The sequence below is a fragment of the Nerophis ophidion genome, linkage group LG05 (genome assembly GCF_033978795.1).
Source record: "Nerophis ophidion isolate RoL-2023_Sa linkage group LG05, RoL_Noph_v1.0, whole genome shotgun sequence".
Classification (NCBI taxonomy): domain Eukaryota; kingdom Metazoa; phylum Chordata; class Actinopteri; order Syngnathiformes; family Syngnathidae; genus Nerophis; species Nerophis ophidion.
The window spans coordinates 48436703-48461232 of NC_084615.1; the positions used below are offsets into that span (position 1 = coordinate 48436703).

At 37.8% G+C, this 24530-nt stretch overlaps 1 protein-coding gene and 1 long non-coding RNA gene across 14 annotated transcripts in view; one reads left to right on the forward strand and one right to left on the reverse strand.

The window, feature by feature from the left end:
* epb41l2 (erythrocyte membrane protein band 4.1 like 2) overlaps positions 1–13839 on the forward strand; it is a 99332-nt gene extending 85493 nt beyond the window's left edge. For 8 of the 13 annotated variants that reach the window (XM_061901218.1, XM_061901215.1, XM_061901220.1 and 5 more), the window contains 6 exons: positions 122–631; positions 2922–3050; positions 3218–3316; positions 5288–5368; positions 5846–5960; positions 10964–13839. In XM_061901218.1, coding sequence (XP_061757202.1) covers positions 122–631; positions 2922–3050; positions 3218–3316; positions 5288–5368; positions 5846–5950 — 924 coding nt within the window. In that variant the 3' untranslated portion in view covers positions 5951–5960; positions 10964–13839. Of the gene's footprint in view, positions 1–121; positions 632–2921; positions 3051–3128; positions 3317–5287; positions 5369–5845; positions 5961–10963 lie in introns of those variants that run through there. The other 5 variants (XM_061901227.1, XM_061901230.1, XM_061901221.1 and 2 more) reach the window with 4 other exon arrangements.
* On the reverse strand, positions 11459–18215 carry LOC133553248 (uncharacterized). The gene is made up of 3 exons (XR_009806882.1): positions 17823–18215; positions 15343–15530; positions 11459–14034 (listed from the first exon to the last, which is right to left on the reverse strand). It is a non-coding gene; the product is annotated as an uncharacterized LOC133553248 (long non-coding RNA).
* Between the last annotated feature and the right edge of the window lie 6315 nt (positions 18216–24530).

Below are 24530 nucleotides of genomic sequence, written 5' to 3' on the forward strand. Positions count from 1 at the left end.
TGTTCATTGATCACATTTTACTTTTGTTTTTGTCTCCCATGCTGTGTGTGTGTGTGCGCACGTGTGTGTGACTGCGCACCTCATTTTGTGTGCATGCGATTGTGCACGTGTGTGTGTTTAGACGACGGAAGTTGAAATTGAGGAAACAGTTGTCGTCCAAGAGATTTCCAAAGCGGCCAAACCGGCAGAGGAGCTTCAGACTTGGGAAGGGCAAGTCCAAGGAGGCGCGGGGCTTGGGAAGAAGCATGAAAGCATTTCGTCGGAGAGCGAGAGCGATGAGGAAGCGGAGTATCATCCGAATGTGTCCCTGTCTATTCGCCACGCTCAAATACCTGAGGAGAAAGAGGAGGAGGAAGAAGAGCAGGAGCGGAAGGAACTCGCCGTTTCTTCCTCTCCTGTTGAGGTCAATCAGGCTGCAGCAGCTGTAGAAGATGAAGGCAAGGAATGTGCGGAGGAGGAAAAGAAGGAAGTTGGCTCAGAAGAACCAATGAAGACGCCTGACAAAGCTACTAATGGAATGACGCCGCATGAAGAGGTGATGTGTGTTACCACTGAGGAAGAAGAGCTGCCCAAAGTGAACGGGGAAGACTCAGTGGTGGAGGCGCGGTCGCAGGTTATTTGTTGCTCTGAGGTAAAGTCTGGGCCACCTGCGGAGTTTTTCTGGGTCATCCACCCTTCCCTACTGCCCAACACACTACCTTTTTCCCTTCATGCTTCTCACTGTGTCCATGTCCCTCCGGCTTCTGCGTAATTATGTAGAATTCCCATGCGCACCTACCTCCACTGTGGAAAATTCACAAACAAAATCACTATGAAGGCACCTAAAAAGGACAAAAGACTACTCTTAATATCCTATTGTAATATTTATAGTATTTTTACGTATTTTATCCAATCCAATCATTATTATTCATATTCCACTCATAACAACGAAACTTTTCCTGAGTGCTGCACATAAAAATAAACAATAAAAAGTAATTAAATTACAAGCATTTTATGTAAGTCAAATATTGGAAGTGTTTTAGTAAATCCTACTGGGGACACAACATTTTGTATGTGTGCAGCTTTAATGCTTATGAGATGTGTTTTTGCGTCTCTAAGAAGCTCTATTGGGTACCTGATCCACTTTTGACATAAACACAATAATTTCTTATCCAACGTAATAGATGTCATTATATTGCGTACAACAACATAACATTAAGGATTAAAACAGATGCACACAAATATTAGCAACACTGACTTAGCCTTGTAAACTACATGCTAACATTACATTTTAACATTGTGCTAAGCTAGTATTTTCACTAAAGAAAGACTAAATGATCAGACCCACTGCGTCCAAGTATGTAATTGCCTGACGTATAGTTGGTAAGAGTTCCAAGCTGCAATTTAAGAGGTGTTGCAAAGCCTGGGGAATGAGACATTTTTTTCATGAACTTGAAAAGCGAATGTTGAAACACCCTTGAAAGTGGAGCAAACAAGTAAGAGAGATCATCGATTACGTTTGGTGCCCATAACCCATTTATTTATGGTCACATTATTTAAATGTACATTATGCTTAATAGTGCCCTCTATGCTCATGAAATTATTTTGAAAAATAATAGTTTTATGATTTCACATTGTGTTTATACGCTTCACACCATCAATTTACACTGTGTATGCGTGCGTGTGTGTGTGTGTGTGTGTGTATGTGCATATGTGTTTACATGTCCTGCTTGCTGCTGTGTTTGTGTTTAAAAAGAGGGCATGTTAAGTGCATGATGCTACATACAAATATTCACATGCGCGTGTGTGTGTTTGGTGTGTGTATTCTTCCTATGTGTAATGCTCACTGGTTGGTGGATTGGCTTGTTACTGTAGGTCAGTGGTGAAAAAGCTCTTAGCATGTTTTGTGTGCTTGCCCCTGACAGTTCTTCATGCTGGTGTGTAGAGGTGTCCCGATCTATTATTAAAATCTCAGAAAAAGTATTGGATGGCTTTTATGTAACCTGTCCAATATAATATCGATACAAGCAGTCCTGCAGTGAGTTTACTTGTGCAAAACTTGACTGACAGTTAACGTCTACATGTCCTCCAATAAGCATGCAAGGTTGGTCTTTTCTTGTATTTTAGTCAAGTCATTTACCAAAGGTAAACATGGTTGGCTACAGGCTACTAGGAACTACGGTAGCAGCTACACAACAGCTAAGCACACAATAACACACAAGCTAGACACACGTAATAAGTCTCCTTAATTGAACAATATTGAAGTCTAAAACGGCACATTTGTCGATATAAACAGGTATCAAATAATTATAGTTACACATACGAAGTCTCCAACGCAGATGTGTATTAGAAAGTATCAATTACCGATCCACTTCAACTTAAAGACAGCATACATCCATTACAGATGGTTAATAATGAATATGTTAAGTGTTTTCATACCTGACTAATTTCACTTATAATATTACACACTACAAAATAAATAAATTTGTATGAGTCCTGCTGATATCGTATTAGATTAGTATCGGTATTGGCCAATGTGCAATGTTCCAATATCGGTATTGTATCGGAAGTGAAAAGGTTGTATCAGGACACCCCTACTGTTGTGTGTTGTTTTTGTGCACGCTGCATGTTGACAACAAAAATGCTTCACAGTCATGCCGTTTGTGAAGCGTCTCAGTGTTGTTTCGTGACGTTGCTTTGCACAAGTTTTCCTGGGTGCATGTATGCACATGGAAATGGTCGGTCGCTTCTCTTTCAATATGATCAATGCTACGATTGATAGTGATGGAATTTGCCCTTAAGCTAACACAACTAATACTAATACTAATATATTTGACTGGAAGTGCATTTGCCCTCTCTGTGGCCCTGTTTGTTTTTCCTAACAAGTCCAGTTTTAATGCATTAACCCTTTCTCCTCCCCTCTCTCTGTCGCCCCCTACCAGCCACCTGTGGTAAAGACAGAAATGGTGACAATATCAGACACGTTTGCGGCGCAGAAAAGCGAGATAGCCACCAAGGAAGTGCCCATCGTACATACGGAAACCAAGACCATCACATACGAAGCCGCACAGGTGCAGCAGTTGTCGTGTGTGTGTGTTGGAGTGTGTCAATAATGTGATGTCACTCAAGATTCATTCTTTCTCCTGCAGGGAAAAAAGTGTTAAGGACAACCTAGATGAGGGAAGTTTGGTTTATTTAATTACATATTCATCTCTCTCCCTCTTCTGTTTTGTTTCAGCTGGATGGAAGTGGTGACGGCGAGCCCGGAGTGTTGATGACAGCTCAGACAATCACCTCAGAGTCTCTGTGCACCACCACCACCACGCACATTACCAAGGTATACACACACACGCATACAAACCAGTAAGGGTGTTGGAAAAAATCGATTCGAATACGAATCGAATCGAATACGTTGTGCGATTCAGAATCGATTCTCATTTTTTAAAAATCGATAAAAAAAAAAAAAAAAAAAAAAATATATATATATATATATATATATATATATATATATATATATATATATATATATATATTTTTTTTTTTCATTCAATCCAACAAAATAATACACAGCAATACCATAACAATGCAATCCAATTCCAAAACCAAACCTGACCCAGCAACACTCAGAACTGCAATAAAGACACAAACACGACACAGAACAAGCCAAAAGTAGTGAAACAAAAATGAATATTATCAACAACAGTATCAATCAATCAATGTTTACTTATATAGCCCTAAATCACTAGTGTCTCAAAGGGCTGCACAAACCACAACACAAACCACTACGACATCCTCGGTAGGCCCACATAAGGGCAAGGAAAACTCACACCCAGTGGGATGTCAGTGACAATGATGACTATGAGAACCTTGGAGAGGAGGAAAGCAATGGATGTCGAGCGGGTCTAACATGATACTGTGAAAGTTCAATCCATAATGGATGCAACACAGTCGCAAGAGTCCAGTCCAAAGTATCATGTATCAATATTAGCTATAATTTCAGCATAGCAGTGATTAAAAATCCTTCATTGACATTATCATTAGACATTTATATAAAATTATAAAAAAGAACAATAGTGTCACAGTGGCTTACACTTGCATCGCATCTCATAAGCTTGACAACACACTGTGTCCAATGTTTTCACAAAGATAAAATAAGTCATATTTTTGGTTCGTTTAATAGTTAAAACAAATTTACATCATTGCAATCAGTTGATAAAACATTGTCCTTTACCATTATAAAATAAAATAAAATAAAAAAATCTACTACTCTGCTAGCATGTCAGCAGACTGGGGTAGATCCTGCTGAAATCCTATGTACTGAATGAATACAGAATCGTTTTGAATCGGAAAAATATCGTTTTTGAATCAAGAATCGTGAATCGAATCGAAAAAATCGATATATTATCGAATCGTGACCCCAAGAATCGATATTGAATCGAATCGTGGGACACCCAAAGATTCACAGCCCTACAAACCAGCATATTCATTTATACAAATGAATATGCATAAAATCACACAATGCATACTCATTTTCCTTTTTTCCTATATGAGCTTAACAAAATAAAAGTATTTACTCTATAGAGGATTATTGAACTCATATTCTAACCTTCCTGACTGTTGGACTTGTGTAAAAATGATTTAAATACAATTAAAATACAGTACAACTCATCATTTGATCACTAAATACAGCTTTTAAAAACTAGATCTCATTAAAGATAGATTATTTCAACTGAAAAAAGTTTTTGGGGATACATGCTCTGCAGGGTAATGCAATATTGAATTATACAGACATACTTTATATGATAAAAGGTCGATCATTTATTGATGTTCTTAGTCGTGAGTTTAATTCCCTCACCATGTGATCACACTTTTAATTATAATTTTCTTGAACACGTTAGTTACTTCATAAGAAATTATGTAATGGGTTATTTTCTCAAAGACTAATCTCTATTAGAGGTGACGTAATTCGACGCTAATGATTTTCTTAGGTTGGCCGAGGAACGTCGTGTGTAGAAAAACAAAGTGGATGTGTACAAAGAGTCCACAAAGTACTTTTTACAGGCGTTGTGGCTCAGATGGCAGAGAACCTTGCATGGCAGCGTCTGCCATCAATGTGTGAATGGGAGAATGTGATTTATAATATAAAGGCAAAGCGCTACATGAATACAGATCTTTTACCATTTACCATTTTATGCACACCAATTTTAGCACTGTTTTGACTCTGTATTTAAGGCTCTGCAAAATGTTAAACGTTTATATCTAAAGAGCTTTTCAAATTCCTTTGAACATTTGAATGAACTTGTTGCAGACATTAAAGGGCGGCCTGTCAGAGACGAGGATTGAGAAGCGCATCGTCATCACCGGCGACTGTGACATCGACCACGACCAGGTCAGTGCCTCACCGTCACTCTTATCAAAGAGTTAGTCTGGACTTAGCAAAGGTTGGAGGAACTTAAAAACAAACATGTTGCTGATGTTAGCATGATAAAGCTTGCAGCATTTTAGCTTCTTCATAAAAGCTTAGCTAAAGTTACAGATGCTTAAGTCAGCATGGATCTCCCTCCACTACTTTGTTACTTTGTCCTCATGTTGCATTCATAACAAATAAACAACAAATGTAAGAACTGACATGTGGCTTACATTTGAACATATTTTAGTTTGGAATGTGCTTGGTTTTTAATTTCCTGCTACTTCTTTCTTGTGAATGTGAAACATGTCGCTGTGATCATCCAGCTTCCTTCTCCATTTTTTATGTTCTTCTGTTGCATTTTTCGTTTTGTCACAACCTCCCTCCCTCTCTCGCACACCAACCTGCCTGCTTGTGCTTGCTGCTGCCTCCCACCCCTGGTGGCTACTGGCACTGCAGGCTCTGGCCCAGGCCATTAAGGAGGCCAAAGAGCAACATCCTGACATGTCTGTCACCAGAGTGGTGGTTCATAAAGAAACTGAACTGGCCGAGGAGGACGATTGACACAACTCAGGTATTAATAATGATAGTCCCTTTTGCCATTATTACTGTTGCATCATATAGAAAATTGATTATATTGCAAGTAAGTTTTGTTAATATTAGAGTCCATCCATCAATCCTCCACTGCTTTTCCCTCACTGGGTCTCGGGGGTTGCTGGAGCCTATCCCAGATGCACTCGGGCGGAATGTGGCGTACACCCTGGACAAGTCACCACCTCATCGCAGGGCCAATATAGACGGACAACATTCACACACTAGGGCCAATTTAGTGTCATTAACATCAATAATAATAATAAGACTTTACTAATACTAGCGTTATTATTATCAACAATAATAATAGTAAGTCTTTGCTAATATTAGCATCATTAATATCAACCATAAATAGTAAGTCTTTGCTAATATTAGCTACATCATCATTAATATTACTAGTAAGTCTTTGCTAATATTATCATCAACATCAATTATAATACAAGTCGGTCTTTGCAAATTTAATATAAATTCTAATAGGGACGGCGTGGCGCAGTGAAAGAGTGGATGTGCGCAACCCTAGGGTCCCTGGTTCAATCCCTCCTAGTAACAACCTCGTCACGTCCGTTGTGTCCTGAGCAAGACACTTCACCCTTGCTCCTGATGGGTGCTGGTTAGCGCCTTGCATGGCAGCTCCCTCCATCAGTGTGTGAATGTGTGTGGAAGTAAATGTGGAAGTAGTGTCAAAGCGCTTTGAGTACCTTGATGGTAGAAAAGCGCTATACAAGTACAACCCATTTATCATTTATTTATCATTTAATACTAGTGTTTGCTAATATTACAGTCGGATCAACATCGATAATACTAGTAAATCTTTTCTAATATTAGCATCATCAATAATAATACCAGTAAGTTTTTGCTAATATTAGCATCAATATCAATAGTAACACTAGTAAATATTTGCTAATTTTAACACGAACATCAAAAATGATACTCGTAAGTGTTAGTTAATGTTAGGATCAACATCAATGATAATGCTAGTAAGTATTTTAACATCAATTACATAGTAAGCCTTGGCAAATATTATCATCATTAACATCAATAATGATACTAGCAATTATTTGCTAATATTAGCTTAACAAACAACAGTAGTAATACAGTACTGGTATTTGGTAATATTAGCATCATTAATGTGAATTAAAGTAATAGTACGTTTTTGCTAATGTTAGCATCATTAAAGGAGCCACATGTAATAATTTCATGTCAAGTCATCATTAAATGACCCTGATATGTCAAAATGCAATAATAAAAAATGTTAGTTTCTAATATTTCTTAAACTGATAACAGTAGTTCAGCCGGAATATGCTAATTTCAAAATTAGATTTACAGCCCCGAAATCTTGTTATTGTTTTCATTTCGATGTCCCGCCATCCACCGTTTGACCAATTAGAAAGTCCGTGAGTGTCACACATCCAGGTTGCCAGTTATGCACCGCCATCTTCGTCTGGGTACTGCCACTGGTAAAGATACTAAACATGTCAGATCTTAGTAAATCGAAAAGGCGTCGTTTGATTCCCAATTTATTCATGTCAAAACCAGAAACAAAGTTAGGATTTGTATCGAAGATGCCTTCAAAAGATGGAGACAATTGAAGGAGGATAAGATTTTTTCATCTGACGCCAAACTTAGTAATTTCCTCCTTGAAAGGCAAGTCAGGCATTTATGTTTTCTTATTACTTGTAATACATGGAAATGGACATTTTGTATGTAAACTATATTGTCCAATACAGTCTATGATCTTTTCTAACAAGGTTAGTAAGTTTGTGTGATGGTGCTTCGCTCCTAGTACAATGTTTAGCATGTTAACATCAACATTTAGGCTAACGGGGGAAATATATGCCCGTTAGTCTGTATGTCAATGTGTATTTGAACTGACAGGGCAAATATATATTTTCAACAAATAAAACCTATGTGGATATGGGTAGTGTCAGTGCCTATTTCGTTCTCAATATGCTGATACGCTGAGGAAATGGGTTCCAACATTAGCACGGCTGTCATCATGGCAATGTGAAACGTATAGAGACAGCCAAATCACATGATTAGGTAATTCTTCATTTGTATAGCCTATAGGCATACCTTGGTAAAATGTCTCTTTAGTTTAGGCCGTACATTAGGCTGCTAAGCATGCTCTACTTTTTTCCCCATTATAACCATTGCTAGCGTTGGTTGTAGTTTTAGTCTTTGTTTTCTGATGGTACTAACAATAACCATATGATTGCCATTTGTTGTGATATTGTACGCAGGCATGACATACTTCTTCCTGAAAATAACCTAAATTCTATGTAAAATGTGTAGGTTAGAGATTTGTTATTGACAAAACGCTTGTCTGGTCAGCTATTATGGTGCCTGCACCTCAACCCCGAGTAAGAGAAGGTGAAAGTTTGAAGTTCCTTGCCCAGTCTATTGAGCTGGAAACGGCTGCATATCTGGCAACATCAGTCAGAGAGAGAGAGAGGATTACACAATTCTGACCGTGATTGCAGTTATTACATATGGCACCTTTAACCTCAACACTAATAATCTTTGCTAATGTTAACATAAACAATAATAAACTAGTAAGTTTTTTACCTATACTACAAACCCCGTTTCCATATGAGTTGGGAAATTGTGTTACATGTAAATATAAACGGAATAGAATGATTTGCAAATAATTTTCAATCCATATTCAGTTGAATATTCTACAAAGACAACATATTTAATATTAATCATTAACTTTACAATTTGATGCCAGCAACACGTTACAAAGAAGTTGGGAAAGGTGGCAATAAATACTGATAATTTTGAGGAATGCTAATCAAACACTTATTTGGAACATCCCACAGGTCTGCAGGCTAATTGGGAACAGGTGGGTGCCATGATTGGGTATAAAAGCAGCTTCCATGAAATGCTAAGTAATTCACAAACAAGGATAGGGCAAGGTTCACCACTTTGGAAGCAAATTGTTGAACGGTTTTAGAACAACATTTCTCAATGAGCAATTACAAGGAATTCAGGGATTTTACCATCTACGGCCCGTAAAATCATCAAAAGGTTCAGAGAATTTGGAGAAATCACTGCACGTAAGCGATGATATTACGGACCTTTGATCTCTCAGGCGGTATTGCATCAAAAACCGACATCAGTGTGCAAAGGATATCACCGCAAGGGCTCAGGAACACTTCATAAAACCACTGTCAGTAACTACAGTTGGTTGCTACATCTGTAAGTGCACGTTAAAACTCTGCTATGCAAAGCAAAACCCATTTATCAACAACACCAAGGAACGCCGCTGGCTTCTCTGGGCCCGAGCTCATCTAAGATGGACTGATGCAAAGTGGAAAAGTGTTCTGTGGTCTGACGATTCCACATTTCAAATTATATTTGGAAACTGTGGATGTGGTGTCCTCCGGAACAAAGAGGAAAATAACCATCCGGATTGTTATAGGCGCAAAGTTCAAAAGCCAGCATCTGTGATGGTATGGGTGAGCATTAGTGCCCAAGGCATGGGTAACTTACACATCTGTGAAGGCACCATTAATGCTGAATGGTCCATAAAGGTTTTGGAGCAACATATGTTGTCATCCAAGCAACGTTATCATGGACGTCCCTGTTTATTTGAGCAAGACAATGCCAAGCCACGTGTTACAACAGCGTGGTTTCGTTTCCTGGCCCGCCTGCAGTCCAGACCTGTCCCCCATCGAAAATGTGTGGCGTATTATGAAGCGTAAAATACGACAGCGGAGACCACGTACTGTTGAACGACTAAAGCTCTATACATAAAACAAGAACGAGAAAGAATTCCACTTTCAAAGCTTCAACAATTAGTTTCTTCAGTTCCCAAACGTTTATTGAGTGTTGTTAAAAGAAAAAGTGATGTAACACAGTGGTGAACATGCCCTTTCCCAACTACTTTGGCACATGTTGCAGCCATGAAATTCTAAGGTAATTATTATTTGCAAAAAAAAAAAGGGTTTTGAGTTTGAACATCAAATATCTTGTCTTTGTAGTGCATTCAACTCAATATGGGTTGAAAAGGATTTGCAAATCATTGTATTCCGTTTATATTTACATCTAAGACAATTTCCCAACTCATATGGAAACGGGGTTTGTAGTATTTGGCAATATTAGCAGCATAAAAAAACATTAATAATAATACTAACAATAATTTGCATCATTAACATCAATAATAATATTAGAAAATCTAATACACCATTACAATGGAACCTCTAAGTATTTTCAAAGGTTTTAATTGTAACTGTATTTTTTTTCTGTTTTTCACTCTGCATGCTGTGCTGCTATCATTTGTAATTCATTAATTTTGATCGATGAAGTCATTCTTTGATTTGGATAATTTTCCCAAAAACACACGCCCATGGATCCATATAATTATATTCATATATAATTCTATCGTAGCTAATATAATATTAAAGCTTAAAGGCCCTTGGGTGTTACAACTTTTGTGTTTTTGGGGGGGAAAATTAGGCTTCCAAAGTAGGGAAATTGTCACACATGACTTGACGAGTTCAGAAATAACGCAGTGTCTGCGTTTTTACTTTTCTTCAGCTTTTTTTTTAAGCAGACATTCATGTGTTAAGAGAAGAAAATAGTGTTTGAATTGTATCAAAGTTTGACTGGTATCTGTGGTTCACTTCTCTTTACACTTGTGTGACTTTACAGTGATGGATACTCCTTATTTTACATGGGTATTACCATTTCAGTTGTGAAAATAAGACTTAAGAGGTTGCCTGAATTGTAAATAAAGGTTACCATGGCCACAGTTTGACCCTGTAACACATTATTTCCATTTCCATTATGTAGGGATGGGAAACGGTTTCCACGCCCAAATAATTGTCTTAGAAATATTGTAGCGTTGAGGTTGCACTGTGTTGTTGATGGTTTGAGGCTTATTCCAATGATAAGGGGGCGTGGTCAATATGTATGCACAGGCAAGGTTATCTATTCACGGATGCTAATTGCAGCTCTTTCCCTCTCCTTTCTCCTGACATGCAGAGCTGAAGAGCCCATCCTGAAGGACGACCATCATCATCATCATCATCATGACAAAAGCGAGAGAGAGAGAGAGAGAGAGCGCGCCTCCTCCAAGACGTCGGTGTCTCTAAAAAAAAATCAAATAATGACAACACGCAGAGGGAGCGGGAAAAACACTTGTTAGCTAACATTTATAGTGTTTTTAAAGTGTTTACCAAAAGAGACAATACTCATGTACAAGCTGAATAAGCAAGATAAATGATTACCATCATTGTTCCCACACGCTGTCATGTAGCGCCATCTTCAGACGTGTTGCTTTGCTCTTAGCATCCTTCCTCCTTGTGACGATACTGCAGTCAAATGTACAGTACAGTACAGTACCAGCCAAACAACCATTATCACTCACTAACGGTACCAACCACTCATTCCTCAAGCTTCTCTTTTCGTTCTTCTGCTCTTCTTCTACATTCCTCGTGTGTTCACAGCATTTCAAACTAGGTTTTTGTACTAAATGGGCATGATTTGACGCTACAAATGGTATGTGTAGTTCCTGTTCCTATAAAGACAGGCAAGGGAGCACATTTTTATTTAGGAGAGTTAATTGTTTGCGAGGTGGCTTTTTCTCACTGTTTGAACCCTACCGGTGTTTTTACACAGACACAAAATGCTGAAGTTGATATGAAAAGACAACATGGAGGTGAGGTGAATGTGACAGGATGTGTAGAGAACACAATGGCTCATTTTGTTTTCTTATTGAGTAAATTTTTAATTTCTTAAATATTTCACACCACTAAAGTACAGCTGATAAGTGACATGTCACGGTGCTAAGGTGACACTTATGACAGACACTACCTTTTAACTTTTTCTATGGCAGTTTTGTCCTCTTCTTTCTCTCCCGTCTTTTCTCTCATTTACAAATGGTAATATTGGCAAGTACTTTACAGTGGACAGTCGTTCATATTTGCATTTCAACATTGATCGGGGGAAAATCTGGTCTTTCTGGTGGAAATTATTGGAAGGTGGAAACATTTTCTAGGGGTGTCCCGATCCATCCATCCATCCATTTCTACCGCTTATTCCCTTTTTTGGGGGAGCTGGTGCTTATCCATTATTGAAATTGAATATCGCTGAGGTACCAGCAAAAAACAAGTATAGGAGTATATGGGCTTGCATAACTGCGTGGTACAATCTTTGATACAAGCAGTCCTGCAGCGTGTTTACTTGTTTACAGTTTACATCTAAATGTCTTACAATAAGCACACAAGGTTGTTCTTTTCTTGTATTTTAGTCAAGTCATTTACAAAAGGTAAACATGGTAGGCTACAGGCTGCTAGGACCTAGCAGCTACACAACAGCTAAGCACACAATACCACACAAGCTAGACATATGTAATAAGTGTCCTTAATTGAACAATATTACAGTCTAAAAGAGCACATTTGTCAATATAAACAAGTATCAAATAATTGTACTTACATATTACTCACACAAAAGTGTATTAGAAAGTATCTAGTAACAAATGTGTCTGCATCATTCAATTTACTGCATCAGGACCTTCATTTAATGAATTACTGTGACCACTGGGTGTCAAAATATCACTACACTTCAACCTAGAGAAAGCATACGTCCATTTCAGATGATCAATATTAAATAAATGAGTTTTTCATACCTACCTTTCATTGTTGTTTGACTAATGTCACTATAGCAAACATTTTTTTTAACATTTCACAGTATTAAATAATCAAAGTATTTAGGATTCCTGTTGATATCGTATCGAATCAATCTGACAATACTCAATGCTCCAATTTCACCCTTAGAATTGTCCCTTCCTTTCCAGAAAATCTCTCTTTGAAATGCAAATATTGTCTGGTATGAGAAGACACCAGTTGACATTTGAAACATGTCAAGGTAAAGCTATTTAATATACTGAACGTAAAAAGGAAAACAATAATTTAAACATGTATCGATCACATCATCACCACTGGTACCGTTTGTCTAGACTAAAGTCATATTTCGTGCTTGGCTAAATTAAAGTTTTGTAATTGTGATGTCATTTAAAAAAAAAATTGCCTGTTTTAGGTTTGACGGTGCTCCTTTTTACAGACAGCAAGGGGCTGTGAACGCAGCATTGAAAGGGTGAAAGATGCACATAATCGTGATTAACACTAAGATAAATATGAAAATTAAAAAAAAAAAAACGACATAACATTCCGTGTCTATAGATTGAGCCACACTGTCCTGTCTTGACTGGAGTAAAAACATTTGAATTGGATTTGTTTGAGTACACTTTTAAATATAATTTTTTGAACCCCAAGTGTGTTCTTATTGTTTCTGTATTCAACATTGGCATTGCAATGACATTCCACTTTGATCTTCTGGCAAAGAATATTTTTCAAATAAATAAGAAAACATGTTGTATAATACGTCACATGCTGTAGAGATATTTTGCCCAGTCTATTCTTCTGTAAAACTAAGATTTTCTCTTTGATGTTTGTTTTCTAATGAACACCATTCACAAGCTTGTAGCTGTCTTTTAGAAATTAGGAGTAGTGGGGCTGCCTATCCAAAGCTTTCCTGGTGGTCCTGGTAAATGTACGTGTGAATTTACCAGAATGTTTCAAATCAAGGCAGCTCTGCAGTCACAAATGCTGCCTTTAAAAAAAAAATCATCTGTAAACTGCAATTTGTTGTCAACAATCAAAACCAGCTTGCAGCATTGTTTTGTATTTTCACACTTGCAAGAAAACATGAGAATGTTCTGAAAGTCCACCAGCTGCCCCACTGCTCCACAGTAGGCCACTTGTGTCCACACTCGGTTTCTTTCTAGACATTTAATTGTCCTGTATTACAAAAAGCAACTCTTTCCCTGTGTAACACTTTCAATAAAGGGTTGTACTACTCTTGTCGTGTCATTTCTTTTCATCTTATGATGAAACAGTCAAACGTGTCCGAATATTCGGCACTAAAGTGTCAATTTGCAAAATGATGCCAAACTTGATGTTAGCCAACGCTCCTCCTTCTCGGGTGTGCACTTTGCTGGATCGGCCTGAAGATGGCGCTGTGGTTATGTGACAACGCAGTTAAGTCAGCCTCCACTGTGGACACAGCAAAAAGAGTCAATATATATTTAGGACAAAAGCAAACCAACAATGTGTGTATAAACTGTCCTAAACTTACACCAGGGTCACTTATATTGTGTGTCAGTTCTTTAAAACATTTAACGTCGAGTTAATTAGGCGGGAGTTACATTTCTGCGCATGCGCGAGTCCTAATACAAGAAGTATAACAGTTTTTACAAAATGCAAATAATGGATGGTTTATCAAATTTGGCGGTCGCATATCAATCGACGCCCACCTGAGCTACAAACAGAATGTAAGTTAATTTTGACACACTATATCACTTTAAAGTTGCTATATATCCCTTACATATTGTCCACCTTTTACTGCATTAAAGTATTGTTTTGTGTCAGAGCCAACCAACCTTTGTTAGCCTGTATTGGCTAGCTGACGATAGCACTTTACAATTTATTACTAATAACACATACATAATTGTACTTATAGAGAAACTTGGTTTATCCTCATAAGAGGTTCTGGGGTTTTATACACGCTTTTTTCGATAGCTGTTAATTGATTTTTTTCCCCTCACTATTTAGATGGCGGAAAGCAACATTTTTCACTTCCGGGAGTACAATTTATTAGTATAAAACACAATAAATAAAAAACTTGGTTCACATAATTGTACTCATATAGGAACTTGGTTTAGCCTCAAAAAAGTTGCCAGGTTTTATATTAGCTGTTTTTCGATAGCTTTTTATTGATTTCTTCCTCCCTTCAATATTTAGATGGAGGAAATCAACACTTTTCACTTCCGGTTGATGTCCTAAATCTTTGGTAAGTAAGATTTTCTTTCTAAAGAATTTTCCACTAATGTAAGTCACAAAGTGCTTCACACAAAATAATAACAATGGAATACAATAACAAAATGTAAACAGCACACAAAAAGGTGCGGTAGGTGATCAACTCAACTCAACATTAAAACATGGTATAATAAGTTAAAGTCATCAATCACCATAAGCAATCGCTGTCAATCAATCTGTGTAAGGCTAGTATGTATTTAAATGTTTTTTTGATTTTTAAAAAACATTCATGTATTGGTGGCTGTTTTCAGAGAAGAGTGTTTCATATACTGCCGGGACACCCTTTTTGCTCAATATCCTGTATAATAATCCCGTGTTCTGGGTACATTTTATGCAAATAATAAATTTATTTCTTGTGGCGTATTAATGGCTCTGGATGGAGAGAGCCCTCTCTTTCCTACTGTACCTATATAGGTTTTGCAAACATATGGCATGGCAAGTATGGAAAATAATTAATAAATAAAAGTTAATTGCATGCTTGCATACCCTGGCCCAACTTCCAGTGAAGGTAGACCGTCAGTTGTAACAGCAGAACAAAGACTGACAGGAACAGGAGCAGACCTGGCAGCCAAAATGGCAGACAGCTGTCTGTCTCTGCTTCAGACTTTGTCATTGTCTGTCTTAGCAGCAGAGTCAGACCGGCCCACGGACCGCTCAGAATTTCCATACCGCCCCTGCAGAATGTGAAACGATAAAGATTAAAACTATAACCCAGTGCTTCTCAGTTACAGTATTTTCCGCTCCACACTCCACCGCGACTATAAATACTATAATTTGTGTATAGTTATTATAAGTAGTCAGCACAGTGGTACAGTTGTTAGCGCGTGTGCTTCACAGTACGAATGTCCTGGGTTAAATCCTCGGGCTCTGGGTCTTTCTATGTGGAGTTTGCATGTTGTCCCTGTGACTGTGTGGGTTCCCTCAAGGTACTCCGGCTTCCTCCCAGCTCCAAAAACATGCACCTAAATATAGATTGATTGGCAACACTAACTAAGTGGGTGAATGTGATTGTGAATGTTGTCTGTGTTAGCCCTGCGATGAGGTGGCGACTTCTCCAGGGTGTAGCCTGCCTTCCTCCAAAATGCAGCTCCGGCGCCCCTGCCACACCAAGCGGTAGGAAATGGATAGACGGATGGATTTTCATAAGTACATCAAGCATAGCGATGTAAGGGGTGCCGTGGCTCAGATGGTAGAGTGGCTGTGCCAGCAACTTGAGGGTTCCAGCTTCATAATCGTATCCAGCCATGGTTGTATCCTTGAGCAAGACACTTCACCCGCCTCGCTCTCCAGTGCCAAACATTTTTGGTGTTTAAATATTGCAAAAGAGATTCTGAGTCTCAATGGCACTTTCCTGGCTATTAACATTATTAAAGAAAACAACACACTGGTTCACCCCACTCCCCCCCATCTCCTCGGGAACCTCTTTTCTTCATTGGTTTTAGGTTAAGCAGGGAGTGAAAAATGTTATGAGATGGGGAAAATAATAAAGTATTTTTTTTCTAAATAAAATCTGACCATTTAAGCAAAATTTAAACAAATATTAATAAATTGTGTTTTCCATTGTCATTTGTTAAGATTACGCAGCTGTATCACAGTACTATGACTTGTATCTCCAGAAAAATGCAATTTGATTTATGACCATTCACTCTTTCCTCAAAATTATGATTTATTTTCATAGAAGTGTTGGGGCCTGACTTACTCAAGGTTAGCTGATCTCCTCAACGTGTGCAAAGCGGATCGCGTTAAAGCTGGGATACTTGAATCTTTCGTCACCAGGCAGAATTCAAACGGTAAATCTCGCTCCCCACTCTGCACAGCTCGCTAGGATAGTCCCTCGCATTCTCCTCCCTCTCTGGAAGTGCATACAATCGTGCACGGCTGTACGTGCACACGCATAGGTTGTTGACAGTCTAAAGTCCCATCGAAGGATCCCCTAGTTCATATTTTGTTGGAGACTATCGGTAACACACGTTGCCACACAAAAATGATACACAAAATATAGGAAATTTGAACATTAGATTACCTGGTTAGAAGGAAAACAACCACTTGCGCGTCCAAAGTTAGTCCAAGACTGGCCGGCACTGCCCTCCATTTTGAATACACCGGACCAATATTTATTAGAGTTTTGGCTCTTTGGTTTTTTAGACATACAGCATTGTTCTTTTCTTCCTCTGATTTCCTCTGTTGCTTTTTTTTGACAGTATATGCTCTAACAGCAAGCGCAAGTATTGCAATCTTTCCAGGTGGGTGTTCGGCAGCTGTACTTTACTGAAAACAAGCTGAGATAAGCACCAACGCCCCCTGCGACCCCAAAGGGAATAAGCGGTAGAAAATGAATGGATGGAAGTTTACTTCACTATATAACGCGTCAACCAATGAAAAGACTCCTTCTTGAGCTCGGCTCAACTCTCCTTTCTTTAAATCCTGTTATCGGACCTGAAATGGTTGAACGCCATGAAAACAAAGGATTTTGTCTTCCGGGGTTTTATTTACTCAAATATTTCCAAGAATTTATATCATTAAAATATTTCTTACATGAAAAAACCTTTAAGTGTGCTTGTTTTTGTATCCTTTAATTTCAGCCTGTCACCAATGAGCGCACCTTCGTTAATTACAGAAAAAAGTAGTTTTATTATACATGCAATGCAGGACTGCTTCTAAAATGTCCATAAAACGTAGTACATGTCTTTTGTATGTTTAAAACCAAAGAAATGCCACATATAGGAGCATGATAACTTATAAGTAGTCTGCAACACTTTAAAATTGCACACACAGCGTTGGTAAATTGCACACAACACCCCCACTAATCGTACATGCTATTTTGTAGATTGCACACGCTATTTAGTGTGGTGTTTGGATCATAGTAAATCAGATCAGACCCTTAGTGTAACACGTCACCCTTACAATATTCCAAATTTTGCTTCACTTGTTTCTTGTTGAATTGTTGTTTAAAAAGACATACTCACAAGAAGTGCTGGAAACTGGCGTCACAATGTTGCTTTAGTCTATGTTCAAATTTTGCTGTATTTGGTGCTTCAGTTGTTGCTCGTATTCTTTCTTGAGTTGTTTAAATCATTGATTGAGTCTTTTCTTGAGTTGTTGCTTGATTCTTTGCTTGCGTCTTTGTTTAAGTCGTTGCTGGAGTCCTTCGCCGATTCGTTGCTCAAGTAGTGCTTGATTTGTTACGTGAGTCCATTATTGATTTGTTGCTGGAATTGTTGCTGGATTTGTCATTAAAAGTCAAGAGTGGATGAGCTACTGAGTTCTGTTAACTCTCCAACCCAGCATTAGAGTGAATGTGTCACTCCGATTTGTCTAATTTAATCCTTTTCCTCTCAGTCTCTCCCTGGTGTGTTGTTGTTGATGATGATGATGATGATGATGATGATGATGATGATGTGGACTTTGTTCTTGTGTAGGTACTTTGAACCCTCTCTCTGCTCTTGTCATAAAACAAACACACTTTTGTCATATTAACTTTTCTTGCTTATGGTAATGTTTACTTCCGATAACTGCACTGGGATACTCTGATTTACAAAAGCATAAGTAAAGTTGACTTTAAACAGAACAGCTTCAAAGTCATGTGGAAGCTACCAGGCCTTTGTGTTGGCCTAGCACAACGAGGTCACAACACAGTAGCAACACAACCAACTTCTGAGACAGCATTAGGGGCGTATTCTGCCATACGCTTTTTAGAGGGGGAAACATAACTTTAGTGGCAGTGTACACCACATGTAAAATAACATTATTAAATAAAATAAACTCTCAGAAAAGTATTAAAATAAATCTGATTGCTTCAATCCTGACACTTGCGAACATCCATTGAAATGAAGATAAAAGTACCACTCTGCTACTCTGTAATAGTTATCAAAAATCGAAATGCACATTGTTGTCATCTGCTCGAGTGAAAGAGAAAAAGATATGCGACCACAGCAGAAGGTATCTGCCGTGTTTGAACATCCTGGTAGGTACTAAAAGACGGTTATTGATCATTAAGCTATTTGTGACTGTTTAATATAAAATACGTTTATAATGTTACTGAGTGTTAACACAGTTAATATCAAACCGTCGGCTGTCATACTCCCCCTTTAAGCAAACAAAAACACAGAGAAACACAAAGCTGTCTAAGATACTCTGACACATCGCACCTTTGCAAACATTTGTACTGAATGCAACTCTTTGATATTAACATTGTTTTGATCAGAGATTTAAGCTGCCGATTGCTATACCGATCACATGTATCAACTGTACATTTTTCAGATTTATTTATGGTGAGTGCTATTGACAGTTTAACAATATCAACACAATATTTAAACATATTTCATTATGAGTTTTTATTACAGTACATACAATTGTTTGAGCAAAACCAAGTAAATAATACACAATAACTAAGCAAAATAAAAAACTACTATATATTACTCTTTTAAGTCATACCAAAGACTATTAAAATGGGACCCATTTCCTCCCTGCTTGACACTCAGCATTAAGGGTTGGAATTGGGGGTTGAATCACCAAAAATAATTCCCGGGCGCGGACACCCCTGCTGCTCACTGCTCCCCTCACTTCCCAGGGGGTGATCAAGGGTGATGGGTCAAAATGCAGAGGATAATTTCGCCTCACGTGTGTGTGTGACAATCATTGGTACTTTTTTAACTTGAAATAATTTTTGCCCTCAAAGTCCTCCTATCCTGTGTTCAAGGATTTATTCCCTACATTTGTTAAACATAAGCAAAAATTAAAAAATTGTTTTCAGGAAAATAAAAATATCTACCAACTCACTCTAGTTTCGATCATATACTGATAGGTGTGTCTACAACATCAAATTATGGATTCATCTACCCTTCTTACATGCCGTGTACTTGGGGTTGTGACAATGTTGACACATAAACAGTTTAGAGCTGTCTTTCTATACTCTTATTCATTTACTTGTTAGTTTCTGCTTATTTTCTACTGTAACGGGGTTCCAGCTACACTTCTTAATCTTTGCGATGCACGTTATTCTTGGTGTTGTTTCAAGCTGACTTAGCATCTAGCTAGCTTAGCTAGCATGCCTGCTCCTACTTGCTCTCGGTGTGTAACATGCTTAGTATTGTCCTAATATTTGATAATGATTCTTGATAATGATACTTAAGATACTAAGAAATGCAGTTTATTTGCTGTATTGGAGGTTATTATTATTAACTTAGGAGACTCTCTCCACACTGTGTATGTAGATATGGAGATACACAATTAGTTGCTAGCTAGTCACGATCACATTCTTCCATCCATCCATCCATCCACTTTTTACCGCTTGTCCCTTTCGGGGTCGCGGGGGGTGCTGGAGCCTATCTCAGCTGCATTCGGGCGGAAGGCGGCGTACACCCTGGACAAGGCGCCAGCTCACCACAGAGCCAACACAGATAGACAGACAACATTCACACTCAGATTCACACACTAGGGCCAATTTAGTGTTGCCAATCAACCTATCCCCAGGTGCATGTCTTTGGAGGTGGGAGGAAGCCGGAGTACCCAGAGGGAACCCACGCATTCAAGGGGAGAACATGCAAACTCCACACAGAAAGATCCCGAGCCTGGGATTAACCTCAGGACCTTCGTATTGTGAGGCACATGCATAAACCCGTGCTCTACCGTGCTGCCGATCACATATTTCCTTTTTTTTTTTTTTTTTAATCGGCTGATACCGATCGGTGGCCGATCGATCAGCACATCCCTACTTCATACAAAAACAAGTGAAATAAATGGATTGTTATTCACATACAGCCAGGAATGAATGAAGTAAAGCCACACACGGAGTTTGACTTGGTAGACTGTGCTCTCTTTGTTCAATGCAAGAAACAAAGAAAAACGCAACAACTACGAGAGTGCACAGCATTGTGGCGGCCATCAGCGGCACCATCGTGGTATGAAGTGTGCACACAAATTTTATTAGCGTGCACACGACATCACCGTGGTGACACTTGTACACGTGACAAAAACTGCCTGGATTGATATAACCTTTTTAAATTGAAAATGTTATCTTTTTCATGGATTTCAATGACATTTACGAGTATTAGTTCATATTCATGTTCCACAATTTTTTACGCAACTATGAAAAAAGGCATCAGGGCATACTCTGCCTCATTTTCAATGAGCCCGCCTTCATTCAAGACTTCAACACTTGTGCCTGACCTCTGCAGTGTGGACGTGTCCATAGGCTGGATGGGAGAATAAGAATAAGAGAAACGTGCGAGAATAAGGCCTTAATAGTGCTGAAAATTGATTGTAAACGACAGTACAAGTGTAACACACAAGGACTGGATTGCAACACTTTTAAGTGCACGCAAAGCCAATAAACAATGCTGCTGGATGCTGATCACTTATGATACTTTAAATGCAGATATTGCCACCTTGTGGACTTAGAGTAATAAAGAAACCATACAAGGATGTTGCCCACATCATTAGCTACGAACTAATGTTTTTTTATTTATTTTTTAACTAATTGCTGTTAATTGCTTTTGCAGATGCCATGCATGGTTTATTGAATAGTGATGGTAATTAGAGCATTTATAGATGGATAACTAGATAGATAGTACTTTATTGATTACTTCAGGAGAGTTCCCTCAGGAAAATTAAAAATATGGTACATTCATTAGCTTAGCATCTTTAGCTTCTGATCTTGTCAATGTGTGGCTATCTTTCTGTCTTATAAAGAGTATTTCAAGTTTACTTCATAGCACAAAACAAAAGCACAACTGATGAGCAAACCGGGGGTGCAACGATTTGTCAACAAATATCAACAATAACGTTTTTTTTGCCATTAAATCATTTTTTCGACAATAGTTTGGACTTCATCACTCATATTTTTCCGGAGGGTTGTGAATCAATGCTGCCACTCGCAATTGAAAACATGTAAAGGGTGGGAACATTTATGTTATTCTTTTCAAAACCATGAATACCTTGCCCATTTTATAAAGTACTGAATACGATCTCAACTCTGTAGGATGGTTAGCTTGAACCTTGCTTGGAAAAAATTGTGTGAAAAATAATCTTTCTAGCCAAAGTCCGCCAGCTTTGCCTAAATCAATTCAAGTACTTTTTATTTGTCAGGAACTTTACTGTTGGTGTAAACAGCATTAATTTTCAATGCATCGAAGAAATGCACAATAACTAACGTCAAACACAAACAGACACTTGCACACAAACATTAGACACCCATCCATCCGTCCATTTTCTACCGCTTGTCCCTTTCCGGGTTGCGGGGGAGTGTGCTGGAGCCTATCTCATCGCAGGGCACATTAAACACCAAAGTGCAGATATCATAAGAAATTAAAGATACGATTGATTACTTAGCTAAAACGTTAGGAATATATCAATGATACAATTATATACACTAAGTCTACTAGATTTAAGAAAAAAAAAAAAAAAGGCCAGGAGTTTATTGATAATATATACCAGTGTGCAACTCTTTAAACACATCATCACAAAATGCTTGTTTCTTTTTGAGGAACTCAGTTTTGGTATTTGTTTTTATTGCTGCTTTTTTAATTGTCCTTTTTCTTTACATAAAAATTGATACTTTGTGTGTTTAGCTCTTTGCTTGTCCTTACTTTCAGACTTTTGGATGGACCAAAGTTTATTAGATATTTTTTTATTTTTGTAATAGCCGGATGAGCTGGAAAAATACAATATAAATAAATATTTATTAATAAAGTAGTCATTTTTGTTGGTAGTAAGTATATACCTAAAAAAAAGCAATCTGAATTCTAAAGTTGATGGCTAGCCTAAATTAGAGACACTCAATATGTGTACGCTTTACAATCCGACTAATCCTTAAGATGGCTTGTCGACTATAAAAAAAAATAGTCATTTGTTGTAGCCATAGAGAAAAAATGGTGACAAGATATTTATCTGACATGGTATGAAATTATTGTAAAAGTATGTCATCTTGTTGTTGTTTATTTTCTATAAGGCCATTTATTGTATAAATGATCACCTCACACACTGTCTACAATTGAGTAATTTGGACCCCAGGCCGCTCAATAAGAAATTAGTGTTTGCTGTTGCTGATATATGGAAATTGTGCACCAAAATAGCTCATTAAGCCTGATATCACGCATCTTATTTCTTAGTGGAGAAACACTGAAATGGCCCTCCTCACCTCTCTGGGGAAGGATGCGGATACAATCAGGCTCAGGCTGGTGGGAAGAAGTGCCACTGATTGAATGATGCTCTATGGATTGACTTTGTCTGTTTGCTTTGATTGATTACCAGATAACGGCCTGATTACCTGTTGTAGGCCTTCCAATTAACAATGATCATGCAACTCACTAATTGATTAGAATTTTTTATTTGATTTGATGCATTTTTTTCACATTTAAATGACTATAGTTAAATATTGCTTGCTGTCTGTACCTCTTCTCTGTTTTAGGCTGCCTATACTCTGATCAATCAAGAATGTATGTGTGTGTGTGTTGTGCGCCCGCGGAGGTGGTCTACTTACTGTATCACCACTGTGAGAACAAACATTTTATTGATTTAACATTGATATGGAAGCTAATCAACTCTTTCACATGCTTTTTAGTGTGAAATATCAAATTGCTTACATACAATTGTTATTTTGTTATTTTTATTATAAAATAGCTGCTAGTAATAGTGTATACATGCAGGAAATAGCTTCCGATATTGTCATTCTTTCAATTCTTTGCTATTAGTTTGTGGCCCCACTCATATGCCCTGTTATTTATCAAAATATGCATTTTTAAACACAATATACACTGTAAAAATTGACCGTAGAAATTACAGAAAGTAATTAAATAAGTAAGTAAGTTAAATAGCAACAGTAAAACACGGTAAAATGAAAAATAGCTCATCACTGTAGTAGATGCAGTGGATTCCTGCAAATTAAGAAGCAGAACATAACATTGATTATTATGGTTATAATATGTAACAACACATAACTTTACTGTGAAAATGTTGAAACATTGCATATGCAAATACTGTATTGTCACAAGCATGCAAATACTCTACAATTACAGATTTTGCAGATTGTACATTTCAATTTACAGTTTAGGACCGTTAACCATTCAGCATAATCATACTTACATTTCTACAGAAATAATAAATTAAATATATGGTATCTTTATTGTATACAATTTTGTTTTCAAGGAAAAACATACTTCATTTAAGTGTAACTAAGGTCCCAAATAACTTTTTGCTGCTGACCTCTGCTGTATGTGGACATAAAATAACATTGTTGATTGACCCAGGTCCCAACGTTGTGGTAAAACGATACAGGGTAACTTAACTGCCCACCACGGGTTGAACTAGAGCTGGGCGATGTGGCAAAAAAAATGATCATGATTATTTATTTCATATCATCATCGTTTTTTTTGTTTAAATGAAGGCGGATTGTCTCATAAAGGATTATAGCGAGTACCGTTGCATCCCTACTGTTTGGAGGATGCAACTGTGAGACTAAGTCATTGTTTTTCAAGTCATAAGTAAGTCTCAAGTCTTTGCCCTCAAGTCCAGAGTCAAGTCCCAGGTCAAGACAGGCAAGTCCGAGTCAAGTCCAAAGTCAAGACTGGAAAGTCTTAAGTCAAGCCTCAAGTCCTGCATTTTGAGTTTCGAGTCCTTTCAATTCCTTTTAACCACAGACTAATATATTTACACAGATTGTGTATGCTTTTAAAATG